Genomic DNA, 18,622 nt, shown 5'->3' with positions numbered 1-18,622 from the left:
TGAATGAGAACTCCTTTAAAAATAAAGTCTTCCTCTTTTCCTTAAAAAAAAAGTACTTTCAACAGAATCTGATGGGGGCTGTATCCAGTCCACTCCAGATGGCATCATCCAGGGATTAAAATGGAGACAGAAAACATTTATGCTGCTCTTGAGGCAGGATGGGCAAATTAAAGTATTTCTAGCTTTAGGGACTTTCCTTCTGAAGGAATAGTGTGGGTGTTGGTTTTTTTCAACTGACATGTTGATGAAACTTTATACCTTTGTGAAAAAGAAACAATTGTTAGGAAAGTTGTTTCCTAAATGTACAAAATGTACAAAATGTCTTTGTACATTTGACAAAGAAACATTTGGCTGCTCATAACAGTGTAGTTTAAAGTGAGCAGAGTATGCATGTTTTAAAAGTTGTAAATCTCAATTATACTCCTCAACTTTGCAATTCTCCTTTAACTTGCCTAACGCTGCTTGTGCACAGATTTTATGGCAGCCTTTCCTTTGAGAAGCAAAGAGTGTTTACGTCCTTTTAGGATGAGAACAGATTGTCTCCAAAGCTGTGCCAAACTCTGGAGAGCTGCGGTGCCATCAGCCTCTGGGAGGAAACCAATGCTGTAGGGCTCAGGGTTGCACAGGGAGAAAATCACACGGTTTACGGGAACCCGTGCCTGGTTTCACTTTCAATGAGGCCATTAGTGCGATTATGTAAACAGACCATGTCTGCCACTCATTAAATAACGACAGGAAAAAGCAAGGAGATCCATATTTCAGCTGCTACCAAAGGGATAAAATTGTAGAGTGCTTGGGCAAAATTACAGCTGAGGAGGAAAAGTTGCAGCCTGAAGCACAAATATGTAAGTTACTCAGTGAACGCAATGCAGGCATTGCATGAAAAGAGCACACGCTGGATAGTGTTAAATCTTACACAAACTCCCTCCAGCTTTTTCCTTGGTCGTGAAGATCATTTTCTGTGCCAGCAGAAACCAAAATATCTGATCAGACTAGCAGCTTTTTAGAACATAAATATTTGCAAATGTTTCAAGGGCCTAAGCAGCGACTACAGTCTAAATACATTAACAAGATAAAAGGGAGGCTGTATATAAGTCCAAGACTCCCTGATGAGTTTGTAATCCTATAAGAATAAAACAAAGCCGTCAGTCATCCAGCTTTGTGCTGAAATGTCCATGCTTCTTAAGCTGTCCATCAAAGGAGACGGCATTCAGCAGTTGTTTGTGGATGTTGTGTTACAAAAAAAAAAAAAACTAAATAAAATCCACCTCTGAACTGAGTGGCAAAAGCTATTTTTTGTTTGTATAATGACCTGTAAATCTCAGTACAGCTTCGTATGTTACAAACACCACCATGTTCACAGGAAAGGCACGAATGCAGTTTAAACCCAGTCCTTTGAAAAGCACTTTTGCACCCTCCTTTCTCACGCTTTCCCTCACACAGTGGACAAGGCCTTTGTACTTGTGCTGGTCCGATTCATCTGTTTGCATCCGTGATTTGATGACATCCATAGGAGTAGCTAATCCCCAGGCTAGGACTCCAGCGAAACCACCAGAAAGCAGCACAATGAGGAAACCTGCAGGAGAGAGCGAAGGAAGGAGCAGTTAGCTCGAGCCTTGCACTGATACGGCTATAAGCGTCTCAGATGTGTCAATTAACTTTGTTAACTTCCATGGTTTTCAGCAGTTACTTTGTCCAGCTCTTGCAGTTGTGAGTTTCCAGCAATCTCGCACAAACCGTGTGGCCTCTCGATGTCACAACATACTTATTTTTGCATACATCATACTGGCTCGTGCAGAGACAGCATCTAGTTTAACGCCGCACGAACTAGATGTGGTGCAGGCTGGGAGCACTCACACCCTCTTCAGCTGGGTCTACTTTTATAATTCCCAGGAAGACACTCTTTGCTGAATGTCACCTGTTTGATCTTTTCTCAAAGTGAATAGTTGTTTTTTGGAGCCAAATCTCAACCAAGAAACTTAAGTGTCTTTACGTTCTGCACCTGGACTTTATTTTTCAGCTCTGGACTCATCCTGAACAGTGCTCCACGATGGCTCCTGGAAGGTTTGTCCATGTTTCGTTTCTAGTTGCATGTCCTGTTTCTACATTAAGAGGATTTCGTATCCGCATACTAGGCACCAGAGCAGGGCATAAACAGCCCTCCCGCAGGGAGAGGAGTAGCTGCTGAGGGACAAGGTCGTTCCGGCGAAGCCCTCGCACACAGGCTGCTGGCACCCACACCAGGATGGCACAAACGGCCCCATGATGCCAGGAAGCAAACTCACAGCACCCCTGCACGAGGACCGGATCTGGGTGAGGTTTTATAGGTACCGGGTGATGGTTGCTGAGAGCCTGATTTCCCTCTTAGCGTGGTACTAAACAAGCCGTTTTTGCAGGTAATACCAGATGTTTTCCCATACCTACCTGGTTTATTTTTCCCGGCTGGTGTGAGCCAGTCACACAGAGCAGAATAGGTAAGGAAATATATTGCAGAAGAGGAGCAATCCCTGCAGAGTAATGCAGAGCAGCCCTTGTAGAGACCCCCAAAACCTTCCTCCTTGGCGATCACCTTCAGACAGTGCAGAGATCCTCGGTACTTTGGCTTGGAAACAGCCTGGGGAGATGCGACGGAAGGATGTGGGTTCCTCTGAGTCTGCATGCGAACTTTAGCCACTTCACTAGGGGTCATCAACACTACCTGTAACATCAGAGGATGGTATTTTAACATTTAAACAGTGTTTTGATCCCTGTCCTGCAAATTCCTTGTCTCCCACCTTTTCAGGCAACAATATTGCCTGAAGCCACCAAGTGCCAGCCTCCTCCCCTCTGTCTGTGCTAAATCCTACCCAGCAGCAGCAGGACACCCACATGAGCTGCACTGTGAAGAGTGGAAGGTGAGGCAGAAATCAACAATCTTATTAAACCAGATAGATAGGCATGGAAAGGGGATGTCCTCAGCTATAGGGTAGCATACATCAAGTCTCTTGTATGTATCTGTATTTGGAACCAAGGCCATAAAGACTTAAAAAAAAATTAACCTGTGTTAAGTAGAGTCATTGCCTGCTAGGAAACACCTAGAAACCCGACCATCTGGACTGCTCTGTAAGAGGATTTCCTGTGACTGGGCACACCTGTCTGCCCAGCACGGCACCAGCGTGAGCTCTGCTGTGTTTGCAGCGCCTGCAGATGCTCACAGAAATCCATCTGCTTATGGGAAACTGCTCCTGGATTCATCCTCACCTCCCTGTACTGGGATCATGCATGTTTGCCAGGCAGCATCGCTTGTTCGTGATGCCCCACTGAGCTTTGAGTCCTGACAAGGCAACACCATGTACTGCCCGTTTCTACAGCAATACCATGCCGGGCTCATGCAGCCGCGGTCACAACACCGGCCTGTGCTTTAACACGCCGAGTTACATCTTTCTTACATAAACACACCGTCAGAGCCACTTAGAAAGTTTCGTGCCCAGGTTGTTTTTCTTCCTTTTTTCTGCATTTGCTACCAAGGTCCACATCATTCTTAATAACGTGGTTTTAAGTGTTTTGACACTCTAAACCAAATCCCACACAAGCTGCCTGGCAGGACTTGGCCACGCCACGGAGCCAGCCAGCGAGGGAGTAACGCAGGCAGAACAGGACCCTCTGCGAAAACAAACCCGCCAGGCTTGTTGCAGGCTCTCCTGTGCACCACAGACAGAAAACAGTCCCTGTGTTTGTGAGCAAGATTTCTTGTTGGGCTTTCCCTTTCGGCTGTTTACCTACCCGGGCAGCACCGGCAGCACCTCCAGCGAGAGAAACATCCAGCTTGGACGGCTTCGCCTGCAGCCCCGTATCGCAGCTTGCAGATGGTGCAAAGGAAGTTTCTGTACGTGCCAAATGAAACAGAAGAAATCACCGATACTGTGAGGACTGATGCAGACACACCTTTGTAAAATCCCCAAACCTAGTTGGAAACAGAGGAAAAAAGAACATTTTTAAGAGGGAATGGCATGGGGAAGCATCTGCTCAAAAACACTGGCCACACATTGCTGAGCCAAAACTTATCCCATCTTACAGTTCATCGGCAAAGCTGAATTTCATCCTGACCCTTCTCCCAACAAATGGTTGTATGTAACTGCTGCCCACCCTCCCCAAACTGGCAAAGGCAGCTCTGCTTCTCTGAAACAAGGCATCTGTGACTGGTATCAGCAATTCTGATGAGAGGAACCTACTTTTTCGGTCCTGTATGTTTCCTGAATGCAGTGCCAAATCCCATTGTAATGCCTCTCGGTCTGAATTCTCACCTAGGAATACAAGAGCAACTTTAAAATGCAGATATCAGATTAGAAAAAAAAAATCAACAAATGCCATAGCAGCAAACCAGATAATTAGCCATAACACAGCATTGCCAAACAATTTACTTTTTTTTTTTAAGAGAAAAACAACACAACCAAATAAAGTTAAATATCTTGATGTAACAAAGATGAAAGCATTGTTATGGGACTAGTTTTCTAAAAAGGAGGGGGGAAGCAAAAGGGCCTGCTTGTTTTCAGTCTGTAGTCAAGAAATAAAGCTCCAAGAGGTACCTTCACTGTGTCCAGCGGATATCCCACGGCTGTGCTTAGACCACCTGAAACAGAGAGTGTATTGGAGATGGTTAACAGCACATGTCGCAACAGACAGTTTTCCCCCATTGCAGGAAGGCATTAGGGGAATGGCAGAAAAATGCAGCTTCAGAGCCCTGCTGTGCTGGGCACCAGACCTCTCTTGAGCTCCAGCAATGACGTTTGAGCCAAGAATGACAGAGCAAAATGCGCAGATTTCTCTGCGTGACCAAGGCACACTCAGAGGAGAAATCCGAGCGTCATGGGAAACTTATCAAGAGGAATAACACCACGGTGCAAGCCAGGAGTGGCAGAAACACTGAGAGCGTCGCTGCAGGAAGGTTGAAGGGATGACTTGTATGATATCAGACTGGTTTTGTTCCCCCTCTCAGATTTGGCAGTAAAGCATCTTTGGACTTTGACCAAGCACCCTCAGGTGAGGTACAGAGCATCCCCACTCACACAAGAGGGGTCTCCGGAGCAATTTTTGTTCTCCATGCTTGACTTGAAAATATTATGGAATAAAAGCAGTGATCACAAGGACATCTACAAAAGAGGGGTAGTCCTCACACATTACAGGTTCTCAGCAATCCATCTTGAAGACAGGAGAGGTACTGCTGCTGCCTCCTGCACGCCAGGGACTGGGCATGTCCTGGCTGAAGCTTATAAAGCACATCTAGAGTTCATTGGGCTTTAGGGTCCATGACACCATGCTGGACTAAGCCTCTGAAGCGCATCTCCTACGTGCAAAAGCAGAGCAAGAAGCAAAAGCAAAGGTTGCTCGGAGCCCTGCCAGGCTGGTGTGGCACCGGGGCGCAGCACAACCGGCAGCTCTGCAGTGAGGCCACCCACTCTCTGCCGCTCGGGGCTCAGCAGGATTAAGGGGCAGCGAGGGATTAGGGTCGGGTGTGCACAAAGCCGGGCGCTCAGCAGCACGCCCCGCACACCAGCTGACCGCGACTGCCCGCCTACGGCAGTGACGGCATGTCCAGAGTGCTGGGGGGGGTTTGTCAATCCTCTATCGACACCCGCGCTCATTTTGAGACCTTAAAATAGCCACTGGAGTTGGAAACGCATTAATCCTATGAGACAAAGTTACTGCCTTAATGGCAGATAAGGAGAGCAAAAGAGCTCCAACATGGACCTCTCTTGGTCGCAGTAACAAATAGATCACCCACCACCCCCACCCTTACCTTGCTGCATTTCTCAGCTCTGATCTAAATGCATCTGTTGGCAGATACAACAGATGATAAAGGGGCTGACCAGCTAACTCCCTCCCAGTGTATCAACTGCCAAGTCATCTGAGAGGAAATCAGGCTGGGGGACGACGGAGCTGTATCCATGTGAGTTATTTAGACAGAGATCAAGTTCATAAAAGCACTGGATGAGCCCTTCAGGGAGCCAGGCAGTCATAGATACAGTGCACGTCTGGTGGCTCACAGGTTGGAAACTGCCTCTCATAGAGTCCTTCTTTAACAAAAATATAAAACAAAATCCTTAAAAATATATTAGTTGCTGCGGGCATTTCACTAGGCATGTTTACCTGCGATTACATGGCTGCTTGGGAGCTCTGGAAAGCTCTACTACGTTTTGGATAAAAGCAGCAGCTGCTGGTGTGAGTCACCGGGAGACAATCCCGAAGCACATTCCTCAGAAGAAAACAACCAACAGCATCTTGCATGCAGAAAAATGAGGTTTGTTCTTCAAAAACCTCTGTCAAATCTGCCACCAGATAAATAGCAATGAAGATGAAAAATGGGCCAAGAAGCCACCTCCTGTATTTCAAAACCAAAATGAGATCAGGCTGGAAGACAGACGGCGAGGGAGAATACACAGGCAGAGTAATATGTCTCCAAGGAGCAATGCCTCTGGTCCGAGCAAAGAGCGACAATGCACGAAGTCACCCGGGGCCACCTGCACTGTCCCAGATTCCCGTCCATCGGCCAGAGGCAGACTGCGAAAAGGGGCCCCACCAGCCAGGGAAGAGCAGCACATAAGTCAATGTCAGTGTGACAGTGCTGACCTCAGGGGTGCAGTCCTCTGGCCCAAGCACCCTGTCCAACTGGGAGGATTTGGCATCGCATCGGTTTCAAACTTCCTGAACCTCAGAGGCAGCGGCACGGGCTCACCAGACGCTAGCGATGCAGGGGCACTGTGTGCCTTGCATAGCTAAGCCCTGGCTTGTTCCACCAGCTCAGGAAGGTAGAAGCCTTGACTTATGCACATCAGATACCAAGGCTGATTTGGGTCAGTGTTTGACAATAAGTGTCCTCCCTTCTGCAGAAATTGCCCTGTTCACGCATTAAGATGCAGAGACAGCAGCAACATACACAAAATAAAGCAGGTTTGCCACAAACCAGCCTGTTTCTCATTGCTTCTCAGTCCTGAGGGCTCCCACTCACCTTGATTCCAGCAAGGACCAAACACCTCTGCTTGGGAGGAGACCAAGGCACGCTCAGAGGAGAAATTTAAAGGTAAATTTTTCACTGATCCCACCAAAGTGGAGATGTGAGCCCCCCCAAACCTCCAGCCAACCACAGCCTGCCATGAACTCCGCTCCTTAAGAGCCAAAGCACTCCGAGCAGTTAAGTTGTCAGAGCTGAGGAGCTCAGCCAGGTCCATCAAAGGCTGAGAAAGAAGGGCTCTGCACAATGTCACACGATATAAATAGCTTGGGACAAAGATAGCATGACCCACACTTGCCCTGTTTGCACAGCGGAATCGAACAAGGCCAGCAATGTATAGCATGCATACGGAAGAGGGCTCCTGTGGGGCTCCTGCTGAGTAACACTGCACCAGCTGTGACAAAAATAAATAGCAAAATCAGATGAATTATCTTTGTTGGGTTTAGTGAGCCATTTTTTATGCCTATTTTATCTGAGATGTTCTCAGGTATTGTGCAGTTGTTGCAGCATCCCCCCACACACACACACAGAGTGCAGGTACAAAACTGAATTACTCATTCTCTTTACAACTCAGGCCACTTTGACCAGGCCATTCACAGAATCACAGAATCACAGAATCAGTCAGGTTGGAAGAGACCTCTGGGATCATCGAGTCCAACCATTGCCCTGACACCACCATGTCAACTAGACCATGGCACTAAGTGCCATGTCCAGTCTTTTTTTAAACACATCCAGAGATGGTGACTCCACCACCTCCCTGGGCAGTCCATTCCAATGTCTAACAACCCTTTCTGAAAAGAAATTCTCCCTAATGTCCAACCTGAACCTCCCCTGGCGAAGCTTGAGGCTATGTCCTCTTGTCCTATCACTAGTTGCCTGGGAGAAGAGGCCAACTCCCACTTCACTTCAACCTCCCTTCAGGTAGGTGTAGACTGCAATAAGGTCACCTCTGAGCCTTCTCTTCTCCAGGCTAAACAACCCCAGCTCCCTCAGCCATTCCTCATAGGTCAGACCCTCCAGACCCTTCACCATTCAAATAAGGAGGGATCCTGGCAGGGTGCCCACCGCAATGGCAGTCAGCAGAGAGCGAGCAGCAGCCATACAGAGCGCACCAGGCTGCAATATCTCCGAGCTGTTGGCAAACCCCTGGCTGAGAGACCCAGGAAGAAGCAGGGATCATAGTCCATATGCTGGAGGGGTAGACAGTAACTTCCAAAGACCTTTGTTCTGTGAAGAGTTGAGAACTTAAGAAGTGCCCCATACCCTACACAAGCTGAACTCCATCCAATAACGTGACCCTGGCTGTGGCCAGCAGGTGCTGCATTAGCTGTAAGAACAAGGAGACAGTATGTTCCTTCCATAGGTGGACTATTTTATTTACCCTTGGACTGCATGTGACTGGTGTGTAACTTTGCAGCAAGATGTGGAGAAGCCTGGGCATGCTGCAGACCCTCCTGCTCTACCACCACTGGGTGAACCTCAGCTTCACCTTCCCAACTCTTTACACCTGGCATAACAGTCAAGTCATCGCCTAGTCATCAATAGCCCTAGTCGTCAATACTCATTCCCTGCAGTGGCCCAGGCTGTTGCCATTCCAGGGCTAGAAAACACACATGGAATCATAGGAAAATTCAAGTTTGAAGGGACCTCAGGTGGTCTCTAGTCCAACCTCCTGCTCAGCTGTATTGGCCAGGAAGGATATCCTTGCAGATGAGCAGCTTTCCCCAATATCCAGCCCCATTTGGTGGTCACAGCAGGTCACTGTTTCCTGGGCTGAAGATGCTGAGCTTGTCCCATGGCAGCAGAAGCAGTAGCTTAGAGGAGATGCACAACATTTATTTGTGCAAGTGCCTGAGCCAGGCTGGATTATTACACAGGATTCAAAAGGGCAGCACCTCTGCTGTTTTTCAGAGGTGCTTAAGCCATGCTTTCTCCAAAACACTCTGAAAACAGATCAAGGTCACAAGAATGTAATTTACTAAACAGAAACTCTTATCATCTGTGTTGCCTCTTGAGTTGTTTGATGGAGTTCAGCTGGGTTTATAGCCTCCCTGGGAATGCGAAAACTGCTTCAGCTCTAACAAACACAAGCCATGAAATAAGCTCAGCACCAAAACCATCCCAGTTCTTGCAGAAAAGCTATCCCACCCATGGAAGCTGTTCCATGTTGGGGTAGGGACCATGGCCGTGAAGCGCTGCCCAGGTACCTCGCACATGTCTATGTGCAGGCTCTCAGCAGGGAGCAGCATGCCAGAAAACACCTCTGTCTGCCAGTGAAAAGTTGCATTACCTCTCTTAGAAAAGCCCTGGGCTGGACACAGATGACAGGATGGAAAATCTTGCTCTCTGACACCCTGAGGCCAGTAAAGTGCCTTAAAACAAGCAAAGACATTTCTGGTCCCAGCTGGAGCTCCCCAGCCTGCATCCTCCCAGGCTGAGCCTGTTTCCAGGGCACCCATGGGCGATGCTTGCTGCATGGCTGAGCAGCACGTGATGCTGGCACCCGGACAGAGGGGCACCACACAAACCACAGCTTTGCATGGGAGCGGGGGCAGAATGCCGAGGTGAAGGGCCACTTTGAAAATGTGCTTTCAGCTCTCCACATTCCCTTGCAAAATAAGTTTATCCTTAAGTGGCCCAGCTCCAACTGTGCCAACAAAAGCAAGGGAGTCCAAGCAGCAAACGCAATCGTTGCTGCCCCACCATTAACATGAAGTCTCAGAGGAGTTTTGGTGCCCATCCTCCAGGATGAACATCCCGTTGCCAGCCCTAGCACAGGGCTCCCATCGTCACTGGATGCTCTGAAGTCAGCAAGGAAAGAGAAGTAGAAAGGCAAGCTGTCATGAAGGGGCTGGTTATATCCCCCTCTCCCATGAAGAGTCCCTTTCCGAGCAGGGTGCCCCAGCACCCCAGGAAGGCCAACATCCCGAGCAACAGGCACCTCTGGGGCTGGATGCCACTGAGACACCAAACCTCGCCCCACTTGCACATTTTGAATGATGAGCAATAAGGGACTGCAGGGTAAAACTCATCATGGCCCTTCCCAGGAAATGCACATCTGCACCAGGACCACAGGCTGCTCCTGGTGAGGGAAACTGCCAAATTTCAGCAGATCTTAAAGTGAGATCTGATGCACAGGCTTGGGCTGGGCATCCCAGCCATCTGGCAGGTTTACCTGGCCTTTCTGGCAGTGGCCACCCCAAGGTTCTTGTCTTGGTATTTGATACTCCGCTAAATCTGACAGGATTTCAGAAAAGAAATGAGACCAGTGGCTACATTTTGTTTAAAACAAAGCTGGGTTTGAGCAATGCATGCTCTAAAAATGTCTAGAACTAAATCACACTTTTTTCCTTTTACTTTTTTTATACTCAGCTAACCTACTTTCTCCCAGATCAAAGCCTGCTACATAGCATGCCCGCACTGAAATTACCATCACAACTGCAAACACAACCTAAGATAATGCAAAGGTCCTTCATTCAGACCTTCTTCACTGCAACAAAGCCATGCCTCCACCCCTCCTGTCTCACAAATCACATCCTCAGCCCTCCAGAGCCACGACCCTGACAGCCTGACAGGACCCCCAGGCACCAGACACCTGGGGTTTTGCTGTCCGGGCAATACTAGCCAGTTTGTATCTGCATGCAACATATTCCACTTTGTCTCTTCCTATCAGATTTTGCCATGTCCCGCTGCAATTAGACTGGAGGAGATTGCAGGGCAACGACCTCAGCCGACCAAATTGCAGCGCTGCCTCTCCAGTAGCTCTGTGAACCTGCTCTGATTACATTTTCCATTTAATAAAGAAGAATGCACGTTTAACAAGCAGCCCCCATCGAAAGACTCTCAGCTCTGCCGTTGAGACCTGCCCATTAGCTGAACAAGAAGGAAACATAGCGACCTGCTTTCATCAACACGCACTACTTTATGTATTTACCTCCAATGGCCCCGGCAATGAAATCCATCCAGACTGAGTCTGCTGCCTTAATTACCCCGATTAAGCGTTAGGGAGGCAGAAGAAAGGAGGATACCAGTTTGGTCTTTCCAGAGCCCTGCAGGTCCTTCGGAGACAGTGTGATTTGTGATATGAATCACCTTCCTACTGTCTTCTCTTGCCTCTGGGGATTATAAGCCTTGTGGATACTTGATGAGTTTGTACACTGGAGGCAGAGACGGGAAGCCTGGAGCTGTTCCAGGAACACAGTGAATAAGTAATCCCGTGAAGCCCTGCAATGCTGCGCCAGAGCTGCTGTTCCCAATGCCTTTCTGCTTAGAAAATCACAAGGGTTGGTGCCTTGCAGGGTAACGCTGACTGTGAAGGGGCCATTCCCCGTTGTACTTATTAACCCCAGCAGAAAACCTTGCACACTTGTTTGCCAGAGGACACTCTTGCCCTGCAGCATGGAGAAGTTGTGCGTATGAGACACCTCCTCCCCCCATCCCAGCCCGCCCTTCCTCCTTCTGATGGAGCAGACCCCCTTCCCATCAAGCAAAACCCCTTGTGCCCTTCCCAAGGAATATTCCTTGGCTTTCCTAACCCACACAGCTGACCCTAAACCTCTACCCAGATCCCCACAGATTATTACCTGCTCGTTGTGTATACACATGGTGAAGCCCAGAAATGAATCCAACCACATACAAAGCATTCGCTTCCCTTTCAGACTGCAGGGTAGTTTTCCCAGCCCTGGAGGAGCTCTGCTTCTTCACCCCTTGCTCAGTCTCCCAACCCCCTTTCCAATGTCAACTCCTTGCTGACTTCAGCGGTGGGGCAGGAATCACTGTTGCTGCTGCCCATACTCCAGTGTTTTGCCCTGCAGGGGAGATGGGAGATGGATTTTGCCAGGAGACTGGTCCAGCACCTCATTTTTTCTTCCTAATTTACACCCAGCACAAGGTGGTGATCTCAGCAGGGGAAAGGGAAAAGCACAGAGAAAGACCTGCTGGTCAAGGGGAACCAAGAGCTCAAGAAAATGCCATATTGCCTATTTTTGCACAACAGCCCCATGTCGGTGGGCTGCCACATCTACACGGGAGAGGTGAAGTTTTGCCCGGAGTGAACCTGGAAACCGAAGTCCTGATGCAGTGGAGGGCTTGCCAAGTCATGACCTGAATTGTACTCCTCTTGGAGAGGTTTCCCTGGGTCAGAGCCAAGGCACATTGGGAGCAAAGGGAAAAGAAAATTTCATGGCTGCTACCCCACTGGGTTGGCTTCACAGAGGAACAGAGGACTTTAGTCCCCAGTGCTGTCTCCCGCAGATTGAACGAGAATGTATTTCTCACTGAAGTGCATATTTCGGATGGGCTGATGTGTCAGTGACATATATCACAGCTCAGTGTGAGGGCTCAGAGTTTCTGGGAACTGAAAATGAAAGGATTTTTAGCAACTTGCTTCCCATCATTTCTTACACGTCCTTCCCTGAACACTTTCTGTGCTGGAGAGAACAGTTTATTCCAGTGTAACATCATGCAAGGACAGCAAAAACTTAAAACCAGAAGTAAAATATTACCTAGAGAGACAGCAACGTAGCTGCTAAAACACACTGGGTTATTCTGTAGCACTTCCTTGTTACGCCTGGTGACCACGCAGGAGTTGTTAACGGTTCATCAACAGTCTCTACGTGCCAAGTGCAGGGAAAGGTGCTGTTTCCACTTCTCCCACCAGCCATTCCCAGCTGCTGTCCTTGTGGGCACCCTCCAACAGCGGGACCAGGTGTAGGACCTGTTGTGTCAGTGGCACACAGGGACAGGGACGCAGTCCCCTGCGGAGGGGCAGCCCGGGAGCCTACAGCCTCCTGGTTTCTGCAGGGATCAGGCAGCCTGCCGAGCTGCTCCAGCCCACGCTGTAGCAGTCACCGCCGCCGTCGGGACCGCTGTTTAGACACCATTGTTTAACACTGCTTTTCTGGGAGCTGCTTCCAGGCAAAGTGACGAAATTCATTATATTCCCAATATGAAAGTGTCGCCATTCATTCCCTCCCATCACATGGCTGGGGGTGTCATGAGGGGGGGGATTTTTCTACATATTGCAGTGACTGCAAGAAAATACTGGCATGTCACACTGGTTGAGTAAATTGTCAGGGCTAATAAGTATTCCCCATGAAATGTCACAAGACCAAGCAAAATTTCTACCGTCTTTAGCAGAGCTGGACAGCTCAAAGGGAATCTTCCTCATGAAGCCTTCTGAGACTGTAAAAAAAAACCCAACCCAACCAAAAACCTTCCCTTTGCAACAGAAAATTAACCCTTTTTTTTATTATTTTAACCTTCATTCACACCAACACTTCTATTAAAATGTTAGTTTGCTTTATACAGAACAAAGCTGACTCCAGATTCAAGCATTTTGATAACCTTCTGATAATGGTTTCGGTCACCTCGATGAGGTATACTGAGAGAAGTCACATTTTCCACTTGACTGGAATTGCTCTGCAAACAGAGGCCGTTCAGAAGGCGGCCATCTGAAAGAAGGATATTTTGGGGCTTGAGACACTTCACCTTGTCCCATGAAGGTGTCACTGGGGGCAGCCAGCTCCAGAGGAATGCACGCACACAGCTACTTCGGGGACATTTGCCTCCATGGGGGCTTAGCAGGGTAACGTGAGCCCCAAGCAAACACAGTCACCACTACTGTAGTCTCTTGTCCTTTGCTCCCGGTGTCTGGCCAGGACTTAGAGGCAAATAGCATCCACTGTCGTGCTCATCAGCTGTGTGTAACCTGCTCAGCCCGGCTGCCATGCGACGGCGGCAAGAGCAGAGCCTCCTGGAAGAGGAGCCCCGCGCAAGTGTTGAAGTGTTTGCACATGAGTAAGTATGGAGGAAGGTGTAATTTGGCATGAAGGAAGCCCCGTCTGAGAAATGTAACCTGTGTCACTGTGTTTGCTGTTACTTGCTGGCATGCCCCAAACAGACCAACTCCCCACTAAAGAGAGCGATCCTCAAGCAGCAATTCAGCATCCGTTACCAGGAGTCCTCCTAGAGACCTAGAGTCCCTGAGGTCTCACAGTCCTTCACGCTTTGCTAAAGGAGCTTCCTCCTTCATCCCCTCTTCCCCAGCTTTCAGAGATATACCAGCTCTCAGATACAAGCCTCATTAGAAACACTTGCCAGAATCCACCCCCCCCCAATGCCAGAGGTCAACAGAGACAGCCCAAAAAAAGCCAGCCCAAAGAAATCTTGAATTGTCAGAAAGATCTTCAAGATCAAATACGTCGATCCTGTCACCCTTTGACACAATGTCCAAGGACTGACAGAGATCACTGCTAGTCCAGCTCACAAAGAAATGCCATGGTCCACATCTATGCAGGGATGAGCAAAAGTGCCTGGTCTCAACCCAGGTGGTCTTCTCAAAGCATGCCCTAGGAAACGACACACGAAACGCATGCTTTGAGCCTCCACAAGAGATAGTACTCCACCAGAAATAACTCACAAGTCCTTTCCTCCAGTAGCAAACTGTTTAAGAGCGATTTGTTCAAAATGGGTGAATTTCACAGGGGATTTTGACAAAGCAGAGTGTGGAAGGTGCTGTCAGATGAAAAGACAGATCTGACGATGTGAAGCAATCTGCAGGAAATTATGAAACTAAGTGACAGAAAAGCAAGGAAGGCCTTAACTTTGCACAGTGCGTGACGGATGAAGCACTCCGTTCGCTTCACAGGAGGAGGCAGCTGTCTGCCCACCCAGGCAGAGAGAACTGCTCCATGGCTAAAGCGCCAGCGGGGTTAGAGGACTGGTACAAGCATATGGAGCAAAAGGAAAGGCGGAGAGGGAGACTTTAGGTAGGTAATCAATGTTAAGTATCATCTTTTAGGTGAGACAAAAAAGCAGGGGCATCCCTTTACCCCTCTCCTTCCATAGATCACTCCCAGGACATTACCAACTCCATCTGTCCTACAAAGCGAAGAGAAGCCTGTCCTCTCTTGCCTCTGCAACCACCTGCTAGCTCATCAAGCCAGATTTGCTGAGAAAATGTTCCTGCCTCGTTTCCTGCCGTAACATGCTGCATTTTCTATTCCCCTCGCACTATGCGATATCACACTCACATGCATATCCATTAATTCCCGTCCAATTTATTTTAGAAAAATCCTTGACTGTGGAGACTGTTCAAACAGCATTACCCCACTACGTCACGGGGCTGTTTGCACATTGCGGAACAGGAAAGAGTGACACCAGCAATGCTGAGCTGGCAGAGCCTGGCGCTTGGCTCGCATGGAAGTGGGTGGAAAGGGGGGTGGAACCTCCTGGCTCTAGCTGTGTTACAGATTTTCGAATCAGTGTCTCCTTGTCCTTTATCTCAGGTAAAACCAATAATTCCAAGGACTCAAACATTCGCAGCAGGAATTTCACAGCAAAACAAACAAAACCAGTAAGGAAACCACTCTGAGCACTGGCAACTGCATCGCTATTAGCCAGGTATAAGTGACCAGTGATTTCACCTCTGGAAAGCTGATAGAAGCTTGTAATGTTTCTACACACATTTCCAAGGGAAGAGAAAATAACACATTTCCAAGAGGACTGAAGATGATTGCAGTGATTTATTGAAGTGACACAGTTTTCTGGCTTTGGGCAAGTCACTCAGTCTCCCTATACCTAATCTCATCAGCACAGCCAGTGTGCTGTATGTCCACTGCCATGAAGTCACTGCAAGGATTCAGGCACTTCTCAGAGAGCCACAAGTCTCTGTTCAGATGTAAATCCTGGGAAAAAGTGGAAGTAACAATATTAGCACTCACCCTAAACAAACACCCATGTGAAAATATAAGAATATATATTAAAAATGGCATTGCTCTCATGGTTCTTTTTAAGTGTTATGTAAGTCTTCACCCCAAACCCTAATCTTTACAATAAGAAAGAGGAAATGTGACAGTGCACCACCTCAGTCAACTCACGTAAAGGATTTTATGCCAGCTGATGTTGCTGGCACTTTGGAAGGACTCCTGGCTGGGATGGAGGGAGGGGATGTCAGGACTTGATGCTGACTTTCTGATTGCACTCGGAGACTCTTTCCAACCTCTTGCACATTTTCTGCAGTTTAATGAATAGAAGATGTAGTCAGTGACCTGGCAGCAGGCTTGGAGAGCCAGGAGCAGAGGGAGGCACTCACTTTCCCAGCCTCTTCTTCCCCACCAGGCAATAATGTACTCTTTATTTGTCATGATGATATTAATGTACAACCCTCAACCTTTCCAACAGGGGTAGTTCAGGCGTTAAGGCAGTAAAATGTAGCTGTCATAGTAGGAACAGTGCTGAGCCTCAAATCCACTGATGATGCTGTTGCAGTATCAGTGCTCTCTCCAGAGTCGATGGCTCTGTATCTTTTTCTTCAATATTCTCAAACTGCGTCTCCCTCAGATCTCTGCTGTACCCCAGAGAAAAATGTATGAGATGCTACATCATTTTGACTAGCTGACAGTCATTCTTCCCTTTGGAACTCTCTGATTTGATGTGATTTAACAACCTCAGAGCTATGTGGAAATTTGGAAGAAAACTCAGCTCTAGAACTCTAAAGTATTATTATTTAGGACTTTGATATCAGCTGCTAAAATCACATGGGAAAGATTGTTACAAAGATACTTAACTGGCAAACCTGGCACCAATGAGTTCAGAAAAGAGAACTTTTTCAAAATACCAGTATTATTACAAGCTTATGTTAAGAGGGGACACATAAAAAAGAATTTAAGATTATTTTATCTTGCAGGAGTGGAAAACAAGTGAAATTACACTGAATTAATTAATGAATTCAAGCTAAACCAAAGCATCTCCCTTAAAAATTCTGCTACAAAGCAAGTTTAATTCCAGTGAAGATCCTCATATTGTTGGGGCCAAAGAGCTACTGATACCCATGCTAGCTTGATCAATACTAACTCAGAGATCTCTGCCATAAATCTTTGTAAGCAGCGTACACAGACCAAGTAGAAATATAGACCCATTTCATCAGCAAACGTTCAATTCTGTGCCTCCAGTATTAACCTGACCTTTACCCTGGGCTCGAGCTGGAGAAAAATTTGAGGTCTAAGCCAGGAGTTTCCATAGCTTTTTCAGTAGCACCCCCAGCATGAGCAAAGAATACCCAGACACCAGCAGTAACAGTACTGCTCTCTGAATATATGAAGTTCACAGCCTCGCTTATCACTCTCTTCTTTTCCCTGGCGTTAGTTCAGGAGCTGTATGAGTGCCCGTCTCGCAGAGTACTTGAGAAGTTTCTGCACAGGCACATTAGTCATTCTGCTAAGCCTGTTCTTTCAGTTTCTCAGAAATGGGTGCCTTTTCTGTATGAGTAACGCAACAACAACCATATTCCACATGACAGCTGGAAGCCCACGTATGACCAAGCAGGAAGCTGCCTTGAAGACAGGCCAAGATATTAAAAATATGTCTGTACATAAACCTTAGTGGCATTGCCTCACAACGTATTCCCGCTTTTTTTGGCTATCTCTTCTCATTCATTACTGACTGGTGCATCATACTGTGTGTCTACGCTGTTGAATAACTTAGCATTTAGATTCAGATGGAGACCTGGTCTCCCAGTCATTGACTTTGCGTAGGGATACAAACTGCGCCAGAGGATTTCAAGCACGCGGCGTTGAAAGTGTATTTGTACAGCTGTTGGCAGCGAAAAATCATTTGCCTCACAAAAATGTTCCTGTAAGAACGGGGTGGCTTAAAAACAAAGACAGGAGGCAGGCAGAGGAGGAACAGAGCTCTGCCTTCTGTTCCCCTAGGACGAATCAGTTTTACCAGTTTCCTTATCTATGAAATGGGCATAACTGCACATTTTTACTTCACAGAAACAGCCTGAGGCTTAGGTTACATTGTCTGCAAATCCAGACTGGAAAATGCTATAAAGATGTCAACTACTGAATTTTTATCTTCCTTTCTGAATGATTTCCCAACAGTTTTTGCTCACTGTCACCAGTCACAAGTATATTTGTTGAGTGACTGAGTAATGTGCAGAGGGAGAGATGGGTAAAGCTGCTTGGCTGACAGATAGTTACTAATTCAGGTAACTGGACTCAGTGCCCATCCTCTTATCTCAGCGTGCCTCGTCGTGGTCTCTGGCATCTTAAAACTGTGCTGCCAAATAGCTTAGCAATTGGGTTGTGCTGGAGACCTGCTCTCCATATAGCCGACTGCATGCACACACAGGGTCTTGTGGTCTTCTCCAGCAGAGGCCAGCAGCAAAGAAACTCGCTCCACCTGCAGCAAACAGAAGAGGACATAGTCCTCATAATGTTTCAGGTACTTTGGACTCAGCTTTTTCCCCAAATATACATAAAACAATAATTGTCTTGTCTTAGCCATCACAGTACCAGCACAGGCCAGAGAATAAAAATGTGACCTATGAAGAGAGAAGAAAAGATCCAGTACGGGGGTGTGTTTGTGTAGGTCTGCCCTCCCCAGCCTACTTGCTGACTGCTTAAAAGAAACATGACAGAAGAGGAAAAGACTCAGCAGTTTAGTTAACAGAATTCAAAGTATATATGATCTTTGAAATGAAAGGTAATGCCAAAGGCATTTGAACTAATGCCTGTAGGCAGCCTTTTCCCATTTTTCAGTCAGTTCATTTCTCATCTGCTTCCAGGGAAGCACCTAGGGAGGTTGGCTATGGATTTGTATTTCAAACAAAGCACAAGACGACTGACT

General features: G+C 47.5%; 1 protein-coding gene across 1 annotated transcript; it reads right to left on the bottom strand.

Moving 5' to 3' along the window:
• Window positions 1-1,289: 1,289 nt before the first annotated feature.
• SLC25A47 (solute carrier family 25 member 47) lies at window positions 1,290-10,950 on the bottom strand. Its single transcript, XM_068399650.1, is given in 7 exon segments — window positions 1,290-1,576; window positions 2,425-2,698; window positions 3,763-3,820; window positions 3,822-3,943; window positions 4,212-4,283; window positions 4,566-4,609; window positions 10,923-10,950. Coding segments are annotated over 7 exon segments (885 nt in total).
• Between the last annotated feature and the right edge of the window lie 7,672 nt (window positions 10,951-18,622).

Source organism: Nyctibius grandis, chromosome 4, assembly GCF_013368605.1.
Source record: "Nyctibius grandis isolate bNycGra1 chromosome 4, bNycGra1.pri, whole genome shotgun sequence".
In the NCBI taxonomy this organism is placed as follows: Eukaryota; Metazoa; Chordata; class Aves; order Nyctibiiformes; family Nyctibiidae; genus Nyctibius; species Nyctibius grandis.
This window is presented reverse-complemented; position numbering and strand designations above follow the sequence as displayed.